The sequence below is a fragment of the Zootoca vivipara genome, chromosome 5 (assembly GCF_965207765.1).
Source record: "Zootoca vivipara chromosome 5, rZooViv2.hap1.1, whole genome shotgun sequence".
Lineage (NCBI taxonomy): Eukaryota > Metazoa > Chordata > Lepidosauria > Squamata > Lacertidae > Zootoca > Zootoca vivipara.
The window spans coordinates 32,444,635-32,469,762 of NC_142588.1; the positions used below are offsets into that span (position 1 = coordinate 32,444,635).

Consider the following 25,128-nt stretch of genomic DNA (forward strand, 5'->3'; position numbering starts at 1 on the left):
AGTCAGGCGGCAAGATGGTAACTCTTTTTTTAAAAAAAATATATAAACAAATAAATAAATAATAATTGTATTGCATAGGTTTATATAGCCAAAGAGAGAGAGACGTTTTTAAACAAAGAATTAAATTCTGGCAGATGATCGTGTTTGCCTGCGTGACTCATGAGACTGTATATTCTGAAGAAGAAGAAGAAAAACTGGACCAAGAAGTAGGAGATGCAGCTTTTGAAACACAGCTCATTGTTATTTTATTTAGTCCATTTATATTCTGCATTTTGTCCAATAAGTTCACGGTGGTGTGGGTAGTTGGAGTGTGCACAGGCCCTAAGACTTGCCTTGTATCTATATTTCTGCATTTTTTAAATAAAAAAATTCCATCTGTTTGTGTGGCGATGCCCCGACCCCCCCCCCCGGAATAAATAAAGACACAGGACACATTGCATAAGGTTAATGGGCATGAAAAGGCCACAACTTTATTGATTACGGATGTAGAGAGGTATTGGCTTAGGCATTGGCTCTAACCATCTGTATCCGACTCCAGCCTGCTCTGCTGGCAGTCTGTGAAGGGTTAACCACCGTTGGGTGAGTCCTGCGATGCAGATCAACTAGGAACTCACCCTGGGGCCACTGCTACGGGTCGTGCCTTAGGCCCTCGCCTACCATGGCTTCAGACTCCTTAAGGCTTCACGGCACGATCTGGGAATGCAGCGGTAGCAGTCAGCGGAGACAAGGTAGCGGTGGAAGCAAGCCCGCACTTCCCTGACCCCTGTAAGCACGGAGGTGAGGGGAACGAAGAGGAGGCCGCTGGCTCACGGAGTGCATGAACCGCTGTTCCCCGGTGCCTGATCAGCCACCCCACTCCACAGCACTGCAGACTGTAGCCGGCCAAGGACCTAGAAGGCAAGAAAGAAAAGGATTTAAAAGAAGTCTTTTCGTAGCTGAGGCTTGTCCTGAAGCGACGATCCGAGAGCAGCAAAAACGATGCAGCTGGTGGTCAGGATAAGAGAGGCAGTTTCCCGGCCGTGGGCTTGCTTAAATCAGCAAGCCGCGCCCCCTTGGAACGTCCTGATTGGACGCGTCAAGGGAGCGCCATGTCCGGGAGCCGGCCAATGGGCTGGGGGGAATGGCATCCATTCCCCCATCTCGTGGAGTGCTTGTGGCGCCCACAATCTCCCCTCCTCTCATGGCGGAAGGGACTTTCTTTGTCACTCTCTACATCTGATCTAGATGTTCCCTTGGCTGGATCCAGCAGGGCTCTTCCTACTTTCTTAAAAATAACAGTGGTTAGATGCATGGTAGGCAGCTTCCCCTCCATTCCATGCTTACAGAAAAAGGTGCCTTAGGGTTTCTGGGAACATAAGAAAATAAGAACAACATCATGTGGTTGTCATTGCCGTTATAAGAGAACAAGGGAGGTGTCATTTTAAAAGCTGTAAAGGTAGCTAAATTTCAATCTGCATCTGTTAGTGAAAATCGTGTACAAGCACATTCTATTAGGGGAAATTTCTTTGCAAAAATGTTGTATTACACAATGTTGTATAAAAAGCATACATTGGGAGAAATGAGCACCGAGATGCTGGTGAATTTTCACGAGGGCCTTTAAAAATAAATAAATCAAAACCAGATGTGGAAATGTGGAGAACTGAACTGAAGTTTGTAAAAGTTTGTAAAAATGAGAAACTGAGAAAAAACAAATTAACTCACCCCTAGCTCAGTATTGTCTGCACCACTGGTCTTCAATTGGTGGCCTGGTCCAAGGTAGGCCGCAAGGGGGACACTACCACCATGCCAATATGTGGTTAAAGGAATGGGTCCTCAAATTCATGTTTGGGTTACAAATGGGTCCTGGGTCTGAAAAGGTTGAAGACTGCTGGACTACACTGACTAGCAGTAATAGTCAGGGGACCTTTTTTGGGCCCAGTCTTACCAATCAGAGTCAAGGGCTGAACCTGGGACTCTCTGCCCTCAAAATAAGTGCTATCCCGCTGAACTACAGTCCTACCTTGGTTGTCGAACAGAATGTGTTCCAGAAGTCTGTTCGACTTCCAAAATGTTTGAAAACCAAGGCGCAGCTTCCGATTGGCTGCAGGAGCGTCCTGCAGCTAATTGGAAGCTGCGCCGGATTTTCGTCTTCTGGGGCAAAGTTCGCAAACTGGAACATCTACTTCTAGGTTTGCGGCATTCGAGTTCCAAGTTGTTTGTGAGCTAAGCTATTTGAAAGCCAAGGTACGACTACATAGTCAAAATACGACTGAAATCAAAGTGCCTGTGCCTGCAGCAAACCAAGGACATGGCGTACAGAAATGCACAGCACATGTGAGGTCACCCACCATGCAAATATTTCCACTGCTTCAGATTTTTTTACTAATAATGTGGGGCATCTCCCTTCCCTTCCCTCTTCATGTGCCCAAAGTGTTCTGCCCACACTATCTCTCCATGGGGTTGTTGTTGTTGTTTAGTCGTTTAGTCGTGTCCGACTCTTCGTGACCCCATGGACCATAGCACGCCAGGCACTCCTGTCTTGCACTGCCTCCCGCAGTTTGGTCAAACTCATGTTCGTAGCTTCGAGAACACTGTCCAACCATCTTGTCCTCTGTCGTCCCCTTCTCCTAGTGCCCTCAATCTTTCCCAACATCAGGGTCTTTTCCAAGGATTCTTCTCTTCTCATGAGGTGGCCAAAGTATTGGAGCCTCAGCTTCACGATCTGTCCTTCCAGGGAGCACTCTGGGCTGATTTCATTAAGAATGGATAGGTTTGATCTTCTAGCAGTCCATGGGACTCTCAAGAGTCTCCTCCAGCACCATGGGGTTGTATTCAAGTAAATTTTGTTTGCAGTAGACCATTGAAAGTCCCTAACTTAGCCATATTCACTCATTTCAGTGGGTCTGCTTTGGAAATACCTCCATTTCCTTTCCTCCCTCGTATGACATAGAAAAACAACTATATGGCATGGTGAAAAGGACTTTTTTAAAAAAACCTTTCCATAAAAATTTTATTCGTTTTATATCAACAATTATAAAAACACAATAATACAATAAAAAAACACACCAACAACACACCAAACAAATCAAAAACAATACAAATAAACTCTTATCTTTTCATCTTCTCTAATCATTCTTGTGTGGACTTCCCCAAGTTCTCCCTATCTGATTTTCATTGCTACTCATCTTTAGCAGTTTCATATATCATAATCTTAAACATTCCTTACCACTTAGCCATTACTATAAATTCCTCACATTATAACACTTACATATATTCATCTTAAATTCTATACTAACATCTCCTTCTAACCCTACAGCCAAAAAATTACTTCCAAAGATATCCTAAAATTTAAATACGGCAATATTTTTCTAAATAAACTTTAAACTTCTTCCAATCTTCTTCTACCGTCTCTTCCTTCTGGTGCCGGAGTCTCCCAGTCAGTTCAGCAAGTTCCATAAAGTCCATCATCTTCATTTGCCATTCTTCTATAGTTGGTAATTCTTGTTTCTTCCAATATTTTGCTATTAATATTCTCACTGCTGTTGTGGCATAGAAAAAGAAAGTAACATCCTTTGGGGGGATTTCTTCCCCCCATGAAAAGGACTTGTTTGTTGATCCTGATAATGTCTGTTTCTTCTGGTTTGCTATTCAGTTTCGTAAGTTAAGTTTGAAGTAAAGAATACATAACCTTCGTTTGGGGAAGACCACATCTTTATCTATGTACTTCAAGGATAATAAATGTAGCTTGATAGAGGTTTTATTTTTATGTGTGAGGCCTGGTTCCTGCTTACTGGATGGTGACAGTTAAGTTTTGCTGGTCAACACGGTTATTATTATGGTTTTGTGGCAATGCTGGGGGCAGGGCCAAAAATGCACATTTGACTCACACGTGCAGGAAGAATGACTGAAAAGGGCTAAGGAGTATGAGCAAACAGGAAGCTCAGATAAGAATCTAAGGGTGGCTCTCACATGCTCTGATGTTGGTGATTTTAGTGGTAGCATTCAAGATAGAACCCTGAGGCATGACAGCGGAAGCACAGAGGAGGAAGAGGTTTCTGTAGTTTAATTAGGAAATGACCTGTGCACAGGCTCACCTGTGCAATCCTGTGAAACATCCAAGCAGTAATGTTGCTGCAAGCAGCAGGAGCCACAGGACAGAATGGAGAAGGGATGTTTTGGTAAAGATGGGTGTTACCAATATATGGTTGGTGTTGAAATGAAAACCATCGGATGTGATGAAGTGATCCATATAGAAATACAGTGGTACCTCGGTTTACAAACACAATTGGTTCCGGAAGTCTGTACTTAACCTGAAACGTACTTAATCTGAAGCGAACTTTCCCATTGAAAGTAATGGAAAGTGGATTAATCCGTTCCAGACGGGTCCGCAGAGTACTTAAACTGAAAATACTCAAACCGAGGCGTACTTAAACCGAGGTATGATTGTAGAAAGGACTTGGAAATGGATCCTGGAGGAACTCCATCCAAAAGTGATTGTGTAGCTCACAAATTTAAAACACAATAAAACATCAAACATAAAAAACTTCCCTAAACAGGGCTGCCTTCAGATGTCTTCTAAAAGTCAGGTAGTTTTTTATTTCCTTGACATCTGATGGAAGGGTGTTCCACAGGACAGGCGCGAATCTAGGATGAGATTCTTTTGCATGGCATTCATACACAAACACACAGAGATCTTCATTTTACAAAACACCCTGCTTCAGAAACCAGTCAGGACAGGTTTTACAAGAGTGCATGAATGGGGAAAGGCCTTAAGTGATATGTAATGACAGTTAAAAGGTCAGAAAGGGAAGCACAGAGAGTGATCTTTGCAGCCCTGTGCATGCACAACAGTGTTCTTGTTTATAATTGTAGAATGCTACATGGTGTGAAATTAGCAACGAGGAAAAAATGGCTTTGCTGCCTCTGCACCGTTGGAGTAACCAAAGTATTCGAGCTAACTCCTTACCTGGCCAGCTGTCCTGGACTGGTGAGATACAGAAGAATGGTGGGAGGATCCAGCTGGGGAACCACCAATGAAAGAAAGCTCAGAGCTTGAGGAGGGATGGTGAGACAACAATGAGTGGTCAGAGGGAGAAGACTGGGATGAGATGGTGCCATAAGGGGTAACGGGGCTTAGTGAGCTGGGATAGTCTATGGGGAGAAAAGTCCAGAATCAGAGGCAGAAGCTGATGCAAAGGAGGAGGGAGGCCAAGAGGCAGAGACTGGTGAAGAGCCATGGGTGCCCCCCTCCTCTTGCATAACCCCCCCCCCCCCGGTCTCCCAGAATCAGAAGAGGCATGAAAGGAGTAGATTGGCTCCATGCAGATACAGTCTCTGATTGCTTGGGTAAAGCCTTGGAGAGGAGGGGACCTTCAGTTTCAGCAACTGCTTCATGGAGGCAAGACCTACCAGGAATGAGTTGCTGTGTTAATTAGGCCTGACACTGCATCAAGTCTGCAAGGATAGCGTTTTGCTAACAAAGAGTTAAACTTCCTGTTGTCGAGAGTGAATTTCACTTCCACAGTGTGATTTATGGCCTGTTCACTCCTGACACCAGCGCTATGCCTGCAGACATGGGTGCACACTCATGTGACAATGGTGGTGCCGGAAAGTGCGAAGATGTAGGTATGATGCATTTAACTTAACTTGCAGGGATTTGATTTGCAAAGAGAATTGGCTTTCAAATAAATGCTGCTGCTGTCATGAATGTACCGTAAATATGGCACATTAAAGAAGAAGAAGAGAAAAAGAGTTTGGATTTGATATCCTGCTTTATCAGTACCCGAAGAAGTCTCAAAGCAGCTAACATTCTCCTTTCCCTTCCTCCCCCACAACAAACACTCTGTGAGGTGAGTGGGGCTGAAAGACTTCAAAGAAGTGTGACCAGCCCAAGGTCACCCAGCAGCTGCATGTGGAGGAGCAGAGACGCGAACCCGGTTCACCAGATTACGAGTCTACAGCTCTTAACCACTACACCACACTTAAACATGAGCTTAGGCTGAAGCAGAGGCAGATTTAGGGCAGCATGACCAATTCCCCCCCAAAACTGGGTGCTGAACCAAGAGGGGTGCCTCAGGGTGCCACAACTATGATGTAGCGCACACACAAAATGGAAGGTGAGGGGGTACCAAATTTTGGTCTCACACAGGGTGCCAGTGAAATTTAAAAGACCAGAGTTTGCCCTTGGCTGAAGCATATGTATTCGACATGCAGTACGTGTGGTGGTGACAAGTGTGCATGTGGTAATGGCAAAGGAACTGTGGCATAAAACTTAAGGGTTGCTAAAAGGCTAATGGCAGAGGCATGGCAAGAAATCGTTTATTAACCAGATCACTTTAACGGCGTGGGTTGTCTCTTCAGAATTTATTTCCAAAATGTTGGCTCTACACTTTATGCACATTTGTGCAGACTATTCGTACCGTAATTCGGGGAAGCATGGATTTGCATCGTGTCCTTTTCAAGGCACAAAATCCCATTGCTTGCAATGCTCCATGCAATGAAGTGGCCCCAGATTCCACAGCTGCCTTGTGGATGCATTCCCTCTGCCATGACTGTGAATGGCCATGTGCATTACTACACATCACCTGTCATGTGCATTTATTTCCTTAACATCTGATGTAATTATTAATTGGGTGTTCCCAGCAAAACGTAGAATGTTCTGCCAGTCAAGTCTTATAGCTGAAGAAGGCACAGACAATATTATATGCTGCGGAACTCATTCAAAAATCCTGCTCCTGTTGAAACACAGCAAGAGGACTCTGGTTGGTAATATGTTTCTTGACTCTGTTTTTGCTTTATGTTTGGCTCCATTTCGAGGGTTTTGGTAAGTAATAGCAAGGTATGGTGTAGTTGTTAATATTTTTTAAAAGAAAGTTTAAGCAGGGGTGGGGAACTCATGGCCACCCAAGGCCAATGGTCAGCAAGGATGGGAATTGTCTAGAGAGCCAGAAGTTAAGCATACCCAAGTTAAAACAAAGGCAGCTCCAAAGATTACAAACAGATGCACATAGAAAATGTGAGCTGCGCTGATTCTGTTCTCACTTCTTGTATCTTGCAGAGAATCCCATATGTTTTCATGTTTCATAAGCAGCTATGGGAACTAGAAATGAAAACAAAAACTGGATGCAGTAGGGCTGGCAGTTGTTAACTATATTGTATAATTTGCAACACAATTCTTACTATGCATACACAAACATGGTTTAATATGCAATGTTTAGGAAAATGAATATTAATTTGCTTATATGAATTTGTTGCCTGTCACTATGTGGCTTCATGTGGCAAAATGTCACTCTGCTGTTTCCTTCCACCAGAGAATTTTCACCTTGTGCCACGGTCTTTATAAACATGACCTGATCATTCAGAACCAGCCACACAAAATTAGTGTGTGTGTGCATGTATGAATGATGCACTGCTAGTTTCTCCAGTGTCTAGGAGTCCCTTTTGCCACCTTTGACTAGCATGCCAGCTGTGGCTGCTCTTTGAGAGAGATAGGTTGGCAACAGTGAGCCACAGAATGATGACTTTCAGATCTAATTTCTTCAGCATGCTTTACCTGGGGCTGCCCTTCACTTTGGAGCAGAAGCTGCAAAATAGTAGAAGCGCATGGTTGCTCTTTGAAGCAGCCTATTGGCAACAAGTGATTCCTTTGCTGAAAGCATTGCACTGGCTGCCAGTTTGCTTCCAGGCTAGATTCATGATTATACACTACTATAAAACCCTAAATAGTTCTGGACTAGGGTATCTGAGAAACAGAATCTCCTCCTGCAGCCTCTCCCAGTCTGTTAAATTTGTTCATGGTACCATCTACCTGTCAGGCTGCTGCCAGCAACTCCCACGGCGGGTTGCCCAGGAATGTACAAAGATAAGGAATGTTCTTACCACCCGCTTTTTATTCAGTATTTACAGACAGAGGCTCTAAAACCCATCCTCTTGGATAATGGCGCTGTCCCGAGTGAATCTCCACCCCACTGTCTTGCCCACTTCCTCAATAATCAAGCTCAACGTCTCTCCTACGGGTGCTGAGAAGTGCCCTCTGCCTTTGACCTCTTTGCTCTCCTACTTTCAAGGCTCGCCAGGTTCTGGGAGATGGTGGGTCTGGAATGCTTTCTTCTAGTGACAGCGTGTCAGCCAGCTGCTCCGGCTCTGCCTCCTCCTCTTCCATTATTTCCCAACTTTTCCCCTCATCTGCTTCTGAGCTGTGACCTCCCTCAAACCCATGTTGTAAATCTAAACTGTGGAAGGGTCAGGCTGGGGAGCTGGTCTCCACCATTCCTCCTCTGCCCAGTGGCGTAGGAAGGGGCAGGTGCGGTGGGTGTGGGCCGCCCCAGGTGTCATCACTGAGAGGGGTGACAAAATGGCAAAAAAAAATGTGTTTTTGAAAAAATGACTGCCTACCGCCTCAACCGCCCGACAGCTGAAGGGGAGGCTGCAGAGAGGCTCCACACAGTGTGCCCTGCCTTGGCTCACCCCACCCCCATGGGCAGCTTTCTCTGTCCCCAATCGGCTAACTACGCCCCTGCCTCTGCCCAGTCCCTGTGGGTAGAACATGCTGCGACTCAGGCATGTGTTTTATTTACTTAATCTAAGTACCACTTGGTTGTATAGAATTTTTTTTTAACGGTTTGCAAAATAAAATTATCCCCCCAAAATTGCACCATAATTTTAAACACATAGAAAGTAAAAACTACAGTGAAATAGACTGAAATTCATACAAATTTTCTAAAAATCTAGGTAGGTTTGTCTGTATTCAGCAGGCGCTGAAAAGAACACATTGAAGGTACCTGGCTAATATCAAGAGGCAGGGAGTTCCAAAGTGTTGGCACTGCCACACTGAAGGATCGAGTTTCTACAGATGTGTGGGTATTATGTGGATACAGTCATACCTCAGTTTAAGTACGCCTCGGTTTGAGTATTTTCAGTTTAAGTGCTCTGCGGATCTGTCTGGAACGGATTAATCCACTTTCCATTACTTTCAATGGGAAAGTTCGCTTCAGGTTAAGTACGCTTCAGGTTAAGTAAAGACTTCCGGAACCAACTGTGTTTGTAAACCGAGGTACCACTGTATTATGTGAAGCGGTCAAGTAGGCACATGTGGTGTAAGGTGATTTCATAAGTAAAGTGGTGCTTTTAGGCACTGTGGCTCCAGATACCTGGAATCCTCTTCTCCTTGAAAGGAAGCATGCATCAACATTTCTATATACGGTGGTACCTCCGGTTGCGGACAGGATCTGTTCTGGAGCTCCAGTCGGATCCCGAGGTTTCCGCAACCGGAGGGACCACTCTGCGCATGTGCGTGGCATGGTAGAGCGCTTCTGTGCATGCGCGCGGTGAAACACTTCCGGGTTTGCTGCTTTCACAACCTGAAGTTCACATTACCCAAGGGTAACATAAGCTGAGGTGCTACTGTATTTAGACATTGGCTGAAAACTTATATCCCCAAATTAGTCTGCTCAGGTTCTGCAACGTTGGTTTCATGTTTTTAATACTGCTTTATCATTTGCACAAGATTTTAAAAAAATTGGTTGTTTTGTTTGTTTGTTTGTTTGTTTTGTATGCTGCTATACTGTACTCGAGGCTACCAACATGAGTTTGACCAAAATCCGGGAGGCAGTGGAAGACAGGAGTGCCTGGCATGCTCTGGTCCATGGGGTCACGAAGAGTCGGACACGACTAAACGATTAAACAACAACAACAACCTACTGTATTTATTTTGTCAGCATTACTTGTGAAGTGATAGCTGTGAGTTTTCCTCCCCCTTTCTTGCTTTCTCCTCTTTTACAGCACCTTTACAAACAATACATAGACAGAAGATGTGGTGGCTTTTTGCCATCACTTGCCTAATACAAGCAACTGGAGGCTCAGAAGAACTGAGTAGGAGGAGAAGAGATGTAAATCCTGAAGTTCACATGAATGTCGTAAGCTACATAATCTTTTTATAAATGTTATTACAGATGCAGGCCTGAGATGGGCCTGGAATGCAGATCTGAGGGAGCTGAAGAGCAGCACTTGTTTTCTGTCTTCCTTCCCCCAGTCTAGAACAGGGATAGCCAACAAGGTGCCCTCAAGCTGCTGTTGTGGCGCTCCAGTTCCCATGAGCCTCAGCCTGCTTGGCCAATGGTCAGAGCCTAGTGGGAGTTCTAGCCCAACAACATCCGCATGGCACGGTGTTGGCAATCCCAGATCTAGAACATCAAAAGCATAACTATTGATTATTGGGGTGGGGAGATGCAATTAAGAGCAATTACAAACAAGCCATTGAGAAATGTGGAACTTGTCCTTGCTTCCAATTTCCCTCCTACTGCCATGAGCTCTGTGCAGACTTCTTGGCAGAGTGGCTCAAAATGGGGAGGAAGAACTGGACAAGAGCGGGGGGGGGGGATGTTGGAGGGTATGGAGGTGCTGAGCTGGATGCTGGAGAAGGGCTGAGTGGGTAATCATGAGAACGCCCTGCTTCAGTCATCCCAAATGCCCAAGAAGAGCTGCCTGACTTGGCTTCCTGCTACTGAAGCACTTCTTGCTTCTGGGGACATGCCTGAGTCCTAATCAGACAGGATTGTGATGTGGTTGAAGCAGTGTGAGCAGACCCAGCCCACTTGCTGCCCAGTTCCATAGCTCAGGCTGGCAGCTGCAGAAATGCCTCTGTCGATTCCTTCTTCAAAATGAGAGTTTGTGGACATGTCGAGTATTGGTACTGCATCTTAGCTTACACCTAGCCATGTTCGTTTGCACTCTACATTATCTGCTAAGGGTGCACCTTGTAACCTGGTGAAATTTTGGAATGAAACTTTTGGCGATACCTGAGCTGTGAATCTGAGTGATGCGTCAAAGAATGGGAATCAGGACTCTAGACTGTAATATTGAAAGCAGCTCAGAAACTTTCTGAAATCCTGGGCATCAGTAGAGTAAGTGCTGGTGCTTCTCTGTTCCACCTTAAATAGGAGCTTATTGCAAATCAAATATTAAAGCAAAGAATTGAACAAACAAGACACATTTTTCAAGCATGGCTTAAAAAGCACACCAGTGAGGAAGGTGGACAAGAACTTGGGGGGGGGGGTTGTTTACACAGTGAACACAGGCTCAAGCGATCTCTACACATGTACAGGTGTTTTCTGTCACTGAGTCTATACTTGTTGATTTGTACAGCTCAACGCAGGTACGCAGACTGTACACTCATGGAATTATACTATGACTGTACAGCTCAAATATTTGTGTACAAATATGCATATTGTGCACTTGGTGAATGTAATGTGTAAAGACCACAGTTTATTGTGTCTCTTAAACAAGAAAAGACACAAGAAACTGCTGACTCCACCATAGCTGCCAAGTTTTTCCTTTTCTCGCGAGGAAGCCTATTCAGCATAAGGGAAAATCCCTGTAAAAAAGGGATAACTTGGCAGCTATGAGTGACTCCACATAGATAGAACTCCCTCCAGTGCTATCTGGTGACTAAACCATATAACAACACTGTTCACATACTGGCTATGCCAGAATGCGGGAGCCGAAAGACATCTGAAGTTGGGAACAGAAGCTAGGGCGGCTTCCGTCAATCCAGGCTGTCCTGGTTAAATTGAGGGGTATGGAGCCAGTCTACCAGGACTCACACCCAAGGTGGTCTCCTCTCTGGCAGACAGATTAAAACATTATGAATTAAAACATCTCAGCAATTTATTTTATTTCTTTTTCAGAGTGAGCTGATCTGTTACAGAGGATACCCCAGTGAACGCTACGAAGTCTTAACAGATGATGGCTATTATTTGACAATAAACAGAATACCTTTTGGAAGAAAAAATCTTACAGTCAGAGGTATCTGGTATATATTTATCTTTTAACAAATCCTAAGTCTATGAAAATGGTATAAGAAAAGCCTTAATCGCTATGCCAGTGCAGTGTTTTGTAAATACTAAAGCTTTACTTAAGTTATCAAAGCCTCAGTCAAGCCCGGAAGCGACTGGTCCCAGAAGGCCATTGCATGACCCCTAGAGCCCCACTGAAGCATTCAGAATCACAGGTGGGCTTAAACTGAAGGGGTGGAAGGGCAGGAAAACCCACTCCACTCCTTATGTAAAAGGCCGATTTAGGGGGGTGCCACAGGTTCGCCCGCAGTGGGTGCCAAGCCAAAAGGGTGCTGCAGGGGGCACCGCAGCTATGATGAACAACAGAAGGTGAGAGGCGGGAGGCCCCACTGAAATTTAGAAGTCCCAAATCTGCCACTGCAACTGTCCAGGGCTGTCTTAAGATCCCTCCGGCGCCCCCACCCCGCCCCGTTTCCCAGCGCGGCGGCACAGCGCGGCTGCCGGGGGTGCACCTCCGCGGCAGGTGGGCGGGCGCAGCTCCGCAGCGGGCGGGTGGGTGCAGCTGTGCAGCGCCCCCCCCTGGCGGGCGGGCGCCCTGGCGCCCTGCGCCTCCCAGCCTGGCCGTAGAGCCGGCCCTGCAACTGTCCTATGTTGAGCAGGAAGGCCTGGAGTGCTTTCTAAGTGCTTTCAGCTGAATGCCGTTCCAAGCCTCTCTGTAAGTGAGAACCAGCCTGCTTGGTCAGAATCACATGGAAGCATCCCCATAGAAGCACATGGAAAGGTACTGAGCAGAGCATGCTTTCAAGGTCACTTCAAACCTTCCAGTGAAGTCAGTGGTGGGATGTGCATGCCCAGTGCATGACGAGACTTGGGGAGCAGGGATGTTGGCTGCACACCCCTGATTCAGTGTTCACATATTCTTTTGAATGCTTGAATAGGGCTTTGCTAAGCAGTCTTTTCTACAGCCAAGGCTCCGATTCATGTGCCTAACAAACTTATTGGCATAATGTACTGAAATATAAATAATGGTTTCTGAACATGAGAGATATTTCTTAAAATCATCCTTGTTATCATGGCACGGAAATTCTCATCTGCTTTGTTTTAAAAATTTCTTTTTTAAACTAGGTCCCAAGCCTGTCGTGTTACTGCAACATGGAATACTTGCAGAAGCTAGCTTCTGGGTCAAAAATATGGCCAACAACAGCTTCGGATTCATATTAGCAGACGCCGGCTATGATGTTTGGCTGGGGAACAGCAGAGGAACAAGCTGGTCTCAGAGAAACAAGAATTTTTCAGCTGACCAAGATGAATTTTGGGATTTCAGGTAGTTTGGATAGAAAAAATTAACAATAGCATAACAATTGATGGTATTATCTCGCACATTAACTATTAAATTATGAAAATAATTAATATTCATGAAATTTGCAAACACCTATTATTCACTGAGATGACATTACAAAAGCAAGCATGGCTCATCTACCTGAGTACTGTCAACCGTGATTGGCAGTGCCTCTCCAGGGTTTCATGCAGAAGTCCTTCAAGACTGATGTCAGAGATCAAACTAGGGACCTTATCCATTTAAATAATGGACTCCTACTATTGTGCTACAGGCCCCATGCCATCACTTATTCAGATATAAACAAACTGATGATAAACATTCCATGAACTTTCAGATTATGTACCTATCAACTGCTGGTAGGTAGGATACATGCCTGAGGTGATGCTCAATGTGTGAGAAAAATTGTGTGTGTGTTGAGGAGGTGGCAGCTATTAACCAGTGTCATGATATAATTTTGCAGAAACAATTAAGATGCTCTCTGCAGTATCCAGTCTTTCTGAAAGACTTTTTGACTGCAAAGTCATGGAACTCTTCTCTCTTCTCATCCCTACCAGCAACATCTACATGTTAGGCATGGGCTTTAGCAGGGGAGATCTGCACAACAATAAGTTATATCCAGCAAAATCAGAGTGCTGTTAATGTTAATAATAGTCCTCATTAGGGATGGAAGGATCTGTCTGTAGAAGTCTACACACAGGGGTTTTTCACATCCTACAGGCCTATGTGTGATTTTCTATGTGTGATGCTTGTTAGAAGTAAAATGTGGGTCCCAAGACCTCAAAATAAATTCTGAACAAAATTGGGGAAGCAGCAAAGAGTTTGTTGAGTACAATATGTTCTTGCAAGAGTGGGTGTCCAAAGTGGGCACACCCCAAATTGGCAAGGCACAAGCTTATATTCTTTATACCCGAAGCACAGGTTCCCTCCCTTGTTTCCCCATTGGCTGGGTACATTAAGGTTTACAGCCTATCATGACCGCCTAGTTAAAATACTAAAATCCCTGCCTTTGTCGACATCTCCCATTACTTCAGTTTCGACGACCGCTACGCCTGTTTACCTTTCTCCTTATTTGGTCCATGTTTCTTATGTTTTTACACATTGACTCAAGCAATAAAGCTACACCCCAACTACTAGTGGGTGTAGCCAAGTCCCATATTAGTTGAAACGTACAGATAAACTGCAAACGGTTGCAAACGGCCCTATCTATAAGCCTCCTAACCATAAGCTGTTCTACAGATACATGTAAGCAAGTTTCTGCTGTCTGCGGTCATCTAGCCATTGCAGCCTTGTGGCCTTTTGAAAAGGCAACATTTGTATTCCTCACAATGCCCCTTCCCATGCCATGATTTGTATGTGAGGGGACCATTGTGGCTGGGTGAACCTGTTACTCCTAGTTAGGGATGGAAGAATCTGTCAGTTTTGGTTCTCTTAGTTTGTCATTGTTTTCCAAACTTAAATTTGGTTCTCCACATATCTGCAGCAATTTGAACATTTTCTTGTTAACAAGTCTTCAGGAAAATTCTTCAGTGCTTTAGTGCAAATTTCTCTTGATATATTTTGGTGTGCACATTTTATCATGTTATTTTCACTAATTTTTATTCACAGTTTTGCATAATCTATGTATTTTTGCCAACTTTTGATTGGTTGGAGAATGGCATCACAACACATGGATAAATATGAGTTTTGAAAGATGACCATGTTTCAGTTGTCATATTGTCTTAGATAGTGCGAATTTGAAAAATCCAGGTTTCAATGCAATCTGAATCAAATCCATCCCCTTCCCCCATCATATCCTGAATTTCAATAGGATTACACTGAGCAGGACAGTAACTAAAAGCTATAGATCTCTATGCAAGTTGGCTTTCCACATACGTACTGTATGTGGAATTCTGCACAATTCCAGAATGTGTGGGGAAAAGTAGAGGTCTACACAACAAACATCTTCACATCCTACAGCCTGCTTTTATGTGTGATGGTTCTTCATGAGATTAATGTGTGAAGTGAAAAAAAAGGGGGGGTGATGTTTAGTGATGTTCTGTTGCTGGAAGCCACCGCTGCAAAATTAAAGTGGAGAGTAGAGATGGTGGCTCCATCACCTGGTTCTTCACCCAAGTTTCAAGCAAAACCTTCCAGAAGACAACTCTGATTGAAACATATGGGAGTTCAGTGGAATAGGTGTCATTAATTCTGCAATAACATTTAAACCTTTGCTTCAGTTTCCATGAAATGGCCATCTATGATCTTCCAGCAATGATCAACTTCATTCTAAAGAAAACTGGACAGAAGCAACTGTATTATGTAGGCTACTCTCAAGGCGCTACCATTGGTATGCTAAAGTGGACTGGTCCATTTTTGTCTCTTTCTCTTGTTCTCTCTCTTTCCGAAAAATTGTCCTATGTTCTGCCCTTCTGGATCCTATCGCCATCTGTAAGGATTCAAGCCTTGCCCCCAACACTGGCAATGATTTGTGAATCTGTCAGCACTGATTTGCCTGCACTCCCTTCACAATCTTGCTCGACTCGCCTATAGGTTACATTGGACTCTTCAGGGAATGTGGGGTGGACATGGTTTCTAGTAGACCAGGGATCAGAAATAACCAGCCCCCAGGCTACATGCACCCCAGATCCAGTTTTCAATTGGCCTTCTGGGTCCCCCTGCCCTGCAACCATCAGTGGGAATGAAAAGAACCTTTGATGTTACAGAATGAAGCCTTACAATAAGTCCCACAGTTATCATGACAACTCTAACCCTGCTGTGCACACAGCTATGGTCCAGACCTTCCCATAGCTTTACAGTAACAAGGGAAACAGAGCTCAGTGTTTGTGCCATTTACCTTAGATTATATTACAGCTGCTGTGTAGTGATACCAAGTCTAAAATTTAAAAAATGCCTATATGACCTGAAAGTGAACTCTAGAATAGGTAGGAGCAGGGCTTTTTTCTCAGCCAGAAATCACCGGAGCTCAGTTCCAGCACCTCTCAGGTGGGCGCCATTGCCATTATAAGAGAACTCTGGTGCCTTTCCCCCCAGAAAAATAGCACTGGGTACAAGGATGTTCTTGTATGGTTTTGGGTAGTTCCAGGGGCAAAGTTCATTGTAAATCTGTTCATTCACCTAATGAGTATATCTGTAAAAGAGAACCTTATAAAGAATCACCTACTGTACATTGCCTTACTTTACTGGCAACTGACTTCAACCTAAAGCGAGGAGGGGTGATGGTTGGGTTTTTCCACTCTTTACTGCCCATCAATTTCCTAACAGCAGCTCCAGTGTCCATATAAGACAGATATAGGGAACCAGTGGCCCTCTAGATGCTGTTGGACTCCAACTCCCATCAGCCCTAGCCAGGGATGATGGGAGTTGTGTTGCGGCAACAGCAGGAGGACCATAGGTTCTCCTCTGCTACCAGGGAGCAGAGGTGAATCTTGGGGTCTCAAATTTCAGCAGCGCCCTGTGAAATACCAAAATTCAATGCAGTTAATCATAGTAGCAGCACCCCCAAGGATCTGCACCTAGTGTGACCAAGCTGGTTGTGCTACCCTAAGTCTGCCTCTGCAGGAAGTACCCTTTAAACTGGTGAATGAATTTCTTAACAAGGTTATCAACAGCTCCAAATGGCCACTGTGTTTTTCTCATTCACCCTCTTCTCCCCTTTAGGTTTCATCGCATTTTCAGTCTTACCAGAACTGTCTCAGAAAGTCAAGATGTTTTTTGCCCTGGCTCCTGTGGTTTCTCTTCAGCATGCAACAAGCCCTTGGTTAAAACTGACCTCCATATTTCCTGACTACTCATCCAAGGTACCCGTTAATCACTATTTTATGACCTTGGAAATCAAGAATTTGCAAATGGAAACTCAACCCGCCTTTCAAAATTTGCTCATCTCCAAATTATGGTTCTCCAGCCAAGTAATGTGTACCAAAAATGCATGAACCAGGGTGAAATATTCATATACAGTCATAACTCGACATCCGAAGGCTTCGACTTCCGAAGAATTCGACTTCCGAAGTCAAAGCCTCTGGAAGTCCTCCCAGTGCACGTGTTCTACACCTGCGCAGAGTGCAGTCGGCGCATGTGCAGAAGCACAAAATCGCGCTTCGTGCATGCGCCATAGCGGCGCTTCGACTACCGAAGACTTCGATTTATGAAGACGACCGCGGAATGGATCGTCTTCGTAAGTCGAGGTGCCACTGTACAGAAAAAAGTGAAAATAACATTTAAAGAAATGCATTATAGTCGGGAAATTTGCTCTGCAAAAATTGTGTGTGCTCGGAAACATTGCATTAAAAAAATGTGCATTGCTCAGAAATTTTCATGCAGACTTGGTTTTTTGTTTTTAATCACAAACTTGTTGCGGGAATTATGCAGAACTGATCTGAAGCACGTGAGAATGAGAAATAGAGAAGAATGAAATAGACAGATGAGCCTATCCATAGCCTCAACCTTCCTACGTTGAACTAGAAGGTCTGAAGGGGACTTGTAAGTAGATTTGGTTGGACAGGCTTACAAGCTTCCCTGTAACTGGATCTGGGTGTTATCAGCGAATGTGGGAAGCTTGGAGAAGGAGCAGATGCAGCTGGCACATGCAGGGACACTGAGGGCAAGATAACCACATAGTTGCCTCCCCCCTGGTCTCCGATTTAAACCTTTTAGGAGGTGCAAGCAGGGACATGGAAATCTCTAGAGGCGTGTAGCTTATTTTGTCACTTTTTGAATGCTTCATTATATGTAAGGTCCTTTTATCTTTACAGAGCACGCTTGTCAGAGGAGAATTTGTGTTATCTCGCAAGCCTGCGAGAGACTTTATTCGGAAATTATGCCGCGTTTCTTTTATGCAGAAATTATGTGTGAATCTCATGTTCACTCTTGCGGGTGGATTCAATGCAACAAATCTAAATATGGTATGTAGATGTGTGAAGAAGGCATAGTAGTTGATTACTGGTTTAGCTATATGTTCTAATTTTCACAAGCTTTCATTTTTGAGGCAAAAAACTTCCAAAGGGAGCAAAAATTCCATGGGAAATTGAAATCTTACTTAGAGTCAGATGAAAATGCTTTACACACAGGGAAAGTCCTGTTGAACAGAATAATAATTATCTATATATATATAAATGTAAAAATCTTGAAATTGCCGGCCGCTATGTTCTCCGTAACCGCTTGACCGATCGTCCTGAAATTTTGACACAACAATCCAGGCCACTCCCCGAGGGTTGTAGGGGACATGAAAAAGCTCAAATCACACACCTCGGCAAGATTTGACCCGCTTTCCCACCAAGTCAAACAGCGCCCTCAAGTGGAATTCCTCCCACAGTACACCCCTCCCTTCCTGTGAAATCTAAGCCACACCCACAAACCAAATGACATCATCATCAACCAAGCAACTTAAACACCACGGCGGCCATTATCAGACCAACCACTAGGCTTTTGTTTTATGCAGGCCCCTGACAGGCCCGGGGGGGGGGACCCACAACAACGCACTTAGGGCACGGCAAGGGTTTTTTACTTTACCATTTAGCACCACTACCCCCCCCAAAACCCACCAAAAAAACAACATTTCCAAGTGTAGGTCGGGGCCTGCCTGGGGGGGGGGTGGTGGTGGCACAGAACGCAGCACAGCCTTTGATTTATGTAGGCCCCTGCACCGCAAGGGCTTTTTACTTTACCATTTAGCAACACTACCCCCCCCCAAAAAAAAAATCCACAAGACAACAAAAATAAATACCATCCTTCAAAACCGGTCATGGAGGGGGGGGGGACAAGCTGAATAGATCATGGATTGGGACACGTGGGGGCAGTCACAGGGATTAGGCACAACAACGCACCACACCCACAAACCCTGCCTCTGCCACGAGATCCTGTAAAACAGGAGGCCTTGGCTCCATTTTACAGACTAGGCCTCAGGTCTACAGCCCTTTAAATACTATCCCAAATGGAGCCCTGGGTGGGAGGTGGGGGGAGGAGGAGCCCAAATAGGTCATGGGCTGATGTAGGTTGGGGGGGTAGATAACCCACAGCAATGCACTTGGGGGCACGGCAAGGGGTTTTTACTTTACAATTTAGCACCACTACCCCCCCCACCAAATCCCCCACCAAAAAACCACAAGACAAAAATAAATACCACCCTTCAAAACGTCATGAGATACGCCGGTCACGGGGGGGGGGACAAACAGAATAGATCATGGATCGGGACACGTGGGGGCAGTCACAGGGATTAGTCACAACGTCTGACGTAGTCAAAACAAAATGAAAAAATTCCTTCCAGCAGCACCTTAGTTGGTCTTTAAGGTGCTGCTGGAAGGAATATTTTTATTTTGTTTCAACTGAAAACAGGCCTTTTCCAGCAACAAGGTCCAATGAATAGAGGGCAGGGATACGTAATGGGTCAGAACGGGGGGGGGGGAGACACAGGGATGAAACCTGCCCTCTCCACAGTATTTCGCCTCGACTCAGGGGGACTCTGAGGCTCAGGGGGATCTGAAGGGGGGCTATTACCCTCTATTTCACATATACTACAACTGAATGCAACCCTCTGCGTCTTTTTTTAAAAACAACAACCATGCACTTTCTCTCCCCAGTTTAAGTCCTCAGATATTTGCAATGCCCAATTCCAACCCCATACCTTCCCCTTGCCACTTCCTGGGTTTTTTATGGAACTGACCAACTCGGTTGCTTCAGAACGCACCTTCTGTTGCCAGGCCCTTGCAGGGCCAGACGGAAGCCGGGGCCAGGTAGATAATGTGACCCTGTTTTTAACCCTTTTGTTACTTTTTTCCATGCAATGCCCAATTCCAACCCCCTCGATTTACAATCCCCTACCTTCCCCTTGCCACTTCCTGGGTTTTTTATAGAACTGAACAACTCGGTTGGTTCAGAACGCACCTTCTGTTGCCAGGCCCTTGCAGGGCCAGACAGAGGCCGGGGCCAAGTAGATAATGTGACCCTGTTTTTAACCCTTTTGTTACTTTTTTCCATTTTACTGATTGTGAATATGCTGACCGAGGCCCCCTTTGGATTCGGAGGCCCGCGCCAAGTGGTCCATATGGTCAAGTGGTCCTTCTGTCTGGGCCTGTCTGTTGCTACAGGGCTGTGGGGCTTCGCTATTTGACCCCCCCCCGGTTGGGATTCTTTAAGTAGTTCTCTTTGTCCCAGGGCGCATCATCACCCCCGATCCTTAATCTAAATATATAGAAATGTTCACGTTGCGTGTGCAGGGGCCAATGTATAGAGACACAGGGGGGAGGGGACAACAGAGGGCTCAGACAAAAGTAAATACTGGGAAATGGAACCCAGAAACTGACAGCTCCTTCTCCAAGGCTGGGGGCCAATGTAGGAAGATACCGGGGGTAGGGGCGAACACTCCCCAGGGACAACAGAGGGTTCAGACAAAAGTGCATTCTGGGAAATAGAACCCAGAACCTAACAGTTCCTTTTCGAAGGGTGGGGGCCAAGGTATGGAGATACAGGGGGGAGGGGCCAACACTCCCCAGGGACAACAGAGGGAAGGGTATCCTACCGAAACACAGGGATGAGCCGGGGTGGAGGGAGGAGGGGCAGGATACGTCATGGATCGGGACAGGGTGGGGTGGGGATCACAGGAAAGAACCACAGCAATGCGTGGCCGGGTCAGCTAGTAATAATAATAATAATAATAATTTATTACTTATACCCCACCCATGTTGTATGCTATCCTACTCAGCTTATTTCTAAACTAAATAGTTACAGATGTAGTTGCCTTTGCCTGTTCCTCAGATTATTATTTTTTTAAAATAAAATAAAATAAATGTGTTTGCTTTTCAAATCAAATGTTTCTTACAGAGCCGAGCAGATGTGTATACAGCTCAGTATCCAGATTCAACATCATCTAAAACCCTTCTACACTGGAAACAGGTAGAGTTGTGCACTTTTAAGCAGATGTGGTGGTCAAGAGGGTTCTATGGTCTGTCAAAAATTGCAAACTCATATTGATAGCATTTAACACTTAACTGTTAGGGCTTCCACCAAAGAACACTGGAATTGTTAGTGTGCTTAACATTCCCTGGGAAACCTCTAACCACAATTAAACCATTTTAAATTGGTGCTCTTGTTCTGCTTCAAGCTGTCTGCTGATAATACCAGCAGCGGCAGAGTTTTTACAATGTTCAGTAATATGTATAATGCATTATCTAATTCTATGGCTTTCCTATTATTTTGATAGATGAAAGATTCGGGTTTATTCAGATATTTTGACTATGGGAATAAGAATGGGGCAAGATATAACCAGGTAAGAGAGAACAATTTCCATGGTGAAAAAATAAGTTTCTTCACTTATTTATATGCATTCCATTTTTCCTCCACAGAGCTCAAGGTAGCATACATGGTTCTCCTCCTCCCTATCATATTCTCATAACAACACTCAAATGGGTTGTGTCCAACTAAGATCTATTCAGTGTAGACCCATTGAAATGGACAAACTTGAGTTAGCCATGTTAGCTTCAATAGGTTTACTCAGGGTAGGACTAGCTTGTCTACAACTCTCCATGTTCAGAAGCAGAATATCTCTGATTACATAGTTAGTAAGGAGAGACCATGGCAGCCACTGATCATCACAGTTTGTGGGGATAACCAGTTGGCCATTGTGGGGTCAAGAATCCTAAACTAAATGAATATGATGTGGAAGACAAGTTCTTAAACTTAATAAGAGTGCAAACTCTGTATCACTTATCATAGACTAGGTATTAATTATGCCACATTCCACAATATGTTCTTTTTAAAAAACAACAATAATTTTTAATTAATTTTCATTTATAGCAATCCAATAAAGGCCACATTAATACAATACCAAATTACAATACGATTTAAAAAACCAATTAATCCAATACCAAATTAAACAATCCGTGTTCTGGATTTCAGGGAATGATATTCGTATTTCGTCCGGCTCCAATACTCTTAGTTAGTCAAAATATGACAGTTCCGATCCTGAGTTTTATCTTTATTTTTAAATATAAGCAGGGGTGATGCAGAAGCATAGCTGCCAAGTTATCCCTTTTTTACAGGGATTTTCCCTTAAGCTGAATAGGCTTCCTCGCGAGAAAAGTGAAAACTTGGCAGCTATGTGCAGAAGCCTGGCTTGAAACAAACTCTGCAGTAAGAGAGGCCCCCACAGGAAGTGGCCTTACAGTGAGTCAGACCGTTGGTCCATCTAGCTGAGAGTTGTGTCACACTGAGGCAGCAGCTCTCCAGGAGTTCAGGCAGGGCTTTCGGCATGCAAAGCAGGCACTCTACCACTTCCTCAAAATGTGGGGTGAATCTCCCAACTCCCAAACTCCTTTTCCTCACTCAGATCAAGCTCCAAGTGCTTGGAGGGGCCCCAGACATAGGTGCCAAGTTCCGGATTGAAAAATCCGGGATCAGCAGTGCTGTGGCACCGGATGTAGCTTCTACGCACTTCCAGGCATGCGTAGAAGCGACTTCTGGCACTGCAGACATTTTGGAAATGGGCACAGCAGCATTGGAAGTTGCTTCCATGCATGTTCGGAAGTGCATAGAAGCGACTTCTGGCACCGCTCTGTCCATTTCCAAAATGTCTGCAGCACCAGAAGTCGTTTCTATGCATGTCCGGAAGTGCGTAGAAGCGACTTCTGGTGCTGCAGACATTTTGGAAATGGGCACAGTGGCATCGGAAGTCGCTTCTACGCAAGTCCGAAAGTGCGTAGAAGCAACTTCCGGTGCCGGCGTGGCACCAGAAGAACATGGCTGCCGGCAGGAGCTCCGTAATCCAGGGGAATACGGGGTATTTTGCCATTCGGGACACCTGCGGGAAATGGTAAGAAAATATGGGGGTTTCCCGGGGAAAACGGGGTACTTGGCAGCTATGGCCCCAAAGCCATTTCCACCACTTCAAACACTCCGCCCTTCCCATGCAGAGGGCATGGTGCTGGCAGCAAAGAAATGAGAACTCTCCTCTTTCTCCTGTCATCATCATTCTAGCTGCGTGATGGGCCACAGACCACAGGGGTAGCTCTTCAGGGGAGCTTGTACTGCCACTCAAATTGACCTCAGGGCTTCCCCCCACCATTGGTTGGGTTTTTTTTTAAAATTCCCTTTTTTGCAACTATATAAACCGCAAGTTCTAAAAGCAGTTAAAATCATTTATACAGAGGACAGAGGTACAATTGCTGTATTTTTATATGTGTTTTGGGTGCAAAATGCAGGGGGTGGGGTGGAGAGAGAGCAGCTAATCTGGGGAGAGCTTCAGAGGATTCACTCATCCCTATTTAAAGCATGCTAGCAGTCCATGAGTGTTCTAGTTAGGAAGAAGGAAAATCCATCCTCCATATAAACCTGTGAACAGCCCATAGGTAGTCTGAATTGTGTCAAGGTGCTGTCGCGAAGAACATGTGGGTGTTTAATGTGTTGAGATTCATTCCCCGTCTGCAGTCATAGGATTGTTGTTTATCATATGAATGTATGTGTTTTGTTCCCACAGAGTGGATGTGACGTAGACAGGATGTTTGTCTTACGTGTTCCTGAAGTGGAACTGTTGTTCCTTTGTTCATTCTCTTCACTGCCTGCTATGCTAGAAAGAGGCAGCCATGCTAAACAGCTCTGAATGTCTGAGCTGGGCAAACAGAGACAGACTCTGTATTTTGCCACAAAGTAGTTTAGCCTTTTCCATGTGTGTGTTGTTTTTCAAGTTGAGAGCAACCGCAGATAATTGCACCACTGGACTCAATAGTAGCCGGGCACTGGCTTTGTCCTTGCCCTGGGCAGTCTCACAACTGGCCCGGGCGACAAATGCTAACATAATGATCCTGTGTTTTTTTACCCTCCAGAGTGTTCCGCCTTCGTATAAAATAGAAGACATGAATGTACCAACTGCAGTGTGGTCTGGTGGGAATGACTTGATTGCAAGCCCAGGAAATACAGCCATCTTACTTCCTCGCATCTCTAACCTAGTTTACTACAAAAATATATCATACTGGAACCACTGGGATTTCATCTGGGGCCTCAATGCCCCCAAACTGGTGTACTGCAAAATCATGGAGTGGATGGGGAAGTCTCTGTAAATCAATATTTTGCTATAATAGATTTAATTCACTATCTTTTATTAACCATTCTTTCTTTTACACCTGTCACAACAAACCTTGTGCCCTGCTAACATGGGGAGGCCTTCTAGGCCAATGAAACCCACAGTTTGCTTGAGTTGCAAAACAATGAAGCTGGAATGTTGCAATGGAGAACTTAAGAAACAGCAATGGAATACTAGCTCTGCCCAAGGTATGATGGAGAACAGCAACAACTGACAAAAGATAGACATAATACAGTACAAGGACGCACACAAGAAGAGCAAAGAGAGTTTGAAGGCTTCACCTGAAAGACTGTAAATTATTTGATGTGTTAATGTGAATGGAAGTCATTAAAACTGCAGCTGTGGTATAAAGGTTTGATATTATGACTGGTGTGTCATTGGAATTTATAAGTTTTTTAAATGGAGCATTCAAGCAAATTATCAAATCATCAATTCTAGTATACAGGGAGCCAACAAAATAATATAATTTGGCATCTGAACAATTGACATTATAATTATATAATGTATTATAATTTGTTATTATAACATCTGAAGGCAGCCCTGTTTAGGGAGGCTTTTAATGTTTAAGAAATTAGTGTATTTTAATGTTTCTGTTGTAAGCCACCCAGAGTGGCTGGGGAAACCCAGCCAGATGGGCGGGGTATAAATAAAATAATAATAATAATAATAATAATAATAATAATAATAATAATAATAATTTGGTATTGACAATGAGAATTTTATTGGGTTAATGTAATTGAAAACTAATAAAAATTATTACACAGAGAATCAATCCCTCTGCCCACATAACTGTGAGGTGAATGTTGGGGCCTGTCTTGTGACAGCTAGGGCCTGTCTTGTGACATTTCACTAAACAGAGACAACTACCATTGAATTATCACTGTAAGGACATAGCATGAGAGGCAGAGGATATCCTATGAGTGAACTAGTCCAGAGAAATCCCACTGATTTAG

At 44.5% G+C, this 25,128-nt stretch overlaps 1 protein-coding gene across 2 annotated transcripts; it reads left to right on the forward strand.

The window, feature by feature from the left end:
* The first annotated feature begins 6,619 nt into the window (after window positions 1–6,619).
* Window positions 6,620–24,541, forward strand: LOC118096646 (lysosomal acid lipase/cholesteryl ester hydrolase). Of its 2 annotated transcripts, none has more exons than XM_035138708.2 (10): window positions 6,620–6,740; window positions 9,760–9,893; window positions 11,664–11,781; window positions 12,897–13,095; window positions 15,327–15,436; window positions 16,768–16,907; window positions 17,859–18,008; window positions 20,923–20,994; window positions 21,302–21,367; window positions 23,919–24,541. In XM_035138708.2, exons 1-10 carry the CDS (start codon window positions 6,683–6,685, stop codon window positions 24,150–24,152), a joined length of 1,281 nt encoding a protein of 426 aa, XP_034994599.1. In that variant the 5' UTR covers window positions 6,620–6,682; the 3' UTR covers window positions 24,153–24,541. The 2 variants fall into 2 exon arrangements, with proteins under 2 accessions (XP_034994599.1, XP_034994600.1); XM_035138709.2 differs by having other exon boundaries at window positions 6,663–6,802.
* The last annotated feature ends 587 nt before the right edge of the window (window positions 24,542–25,128 follow it).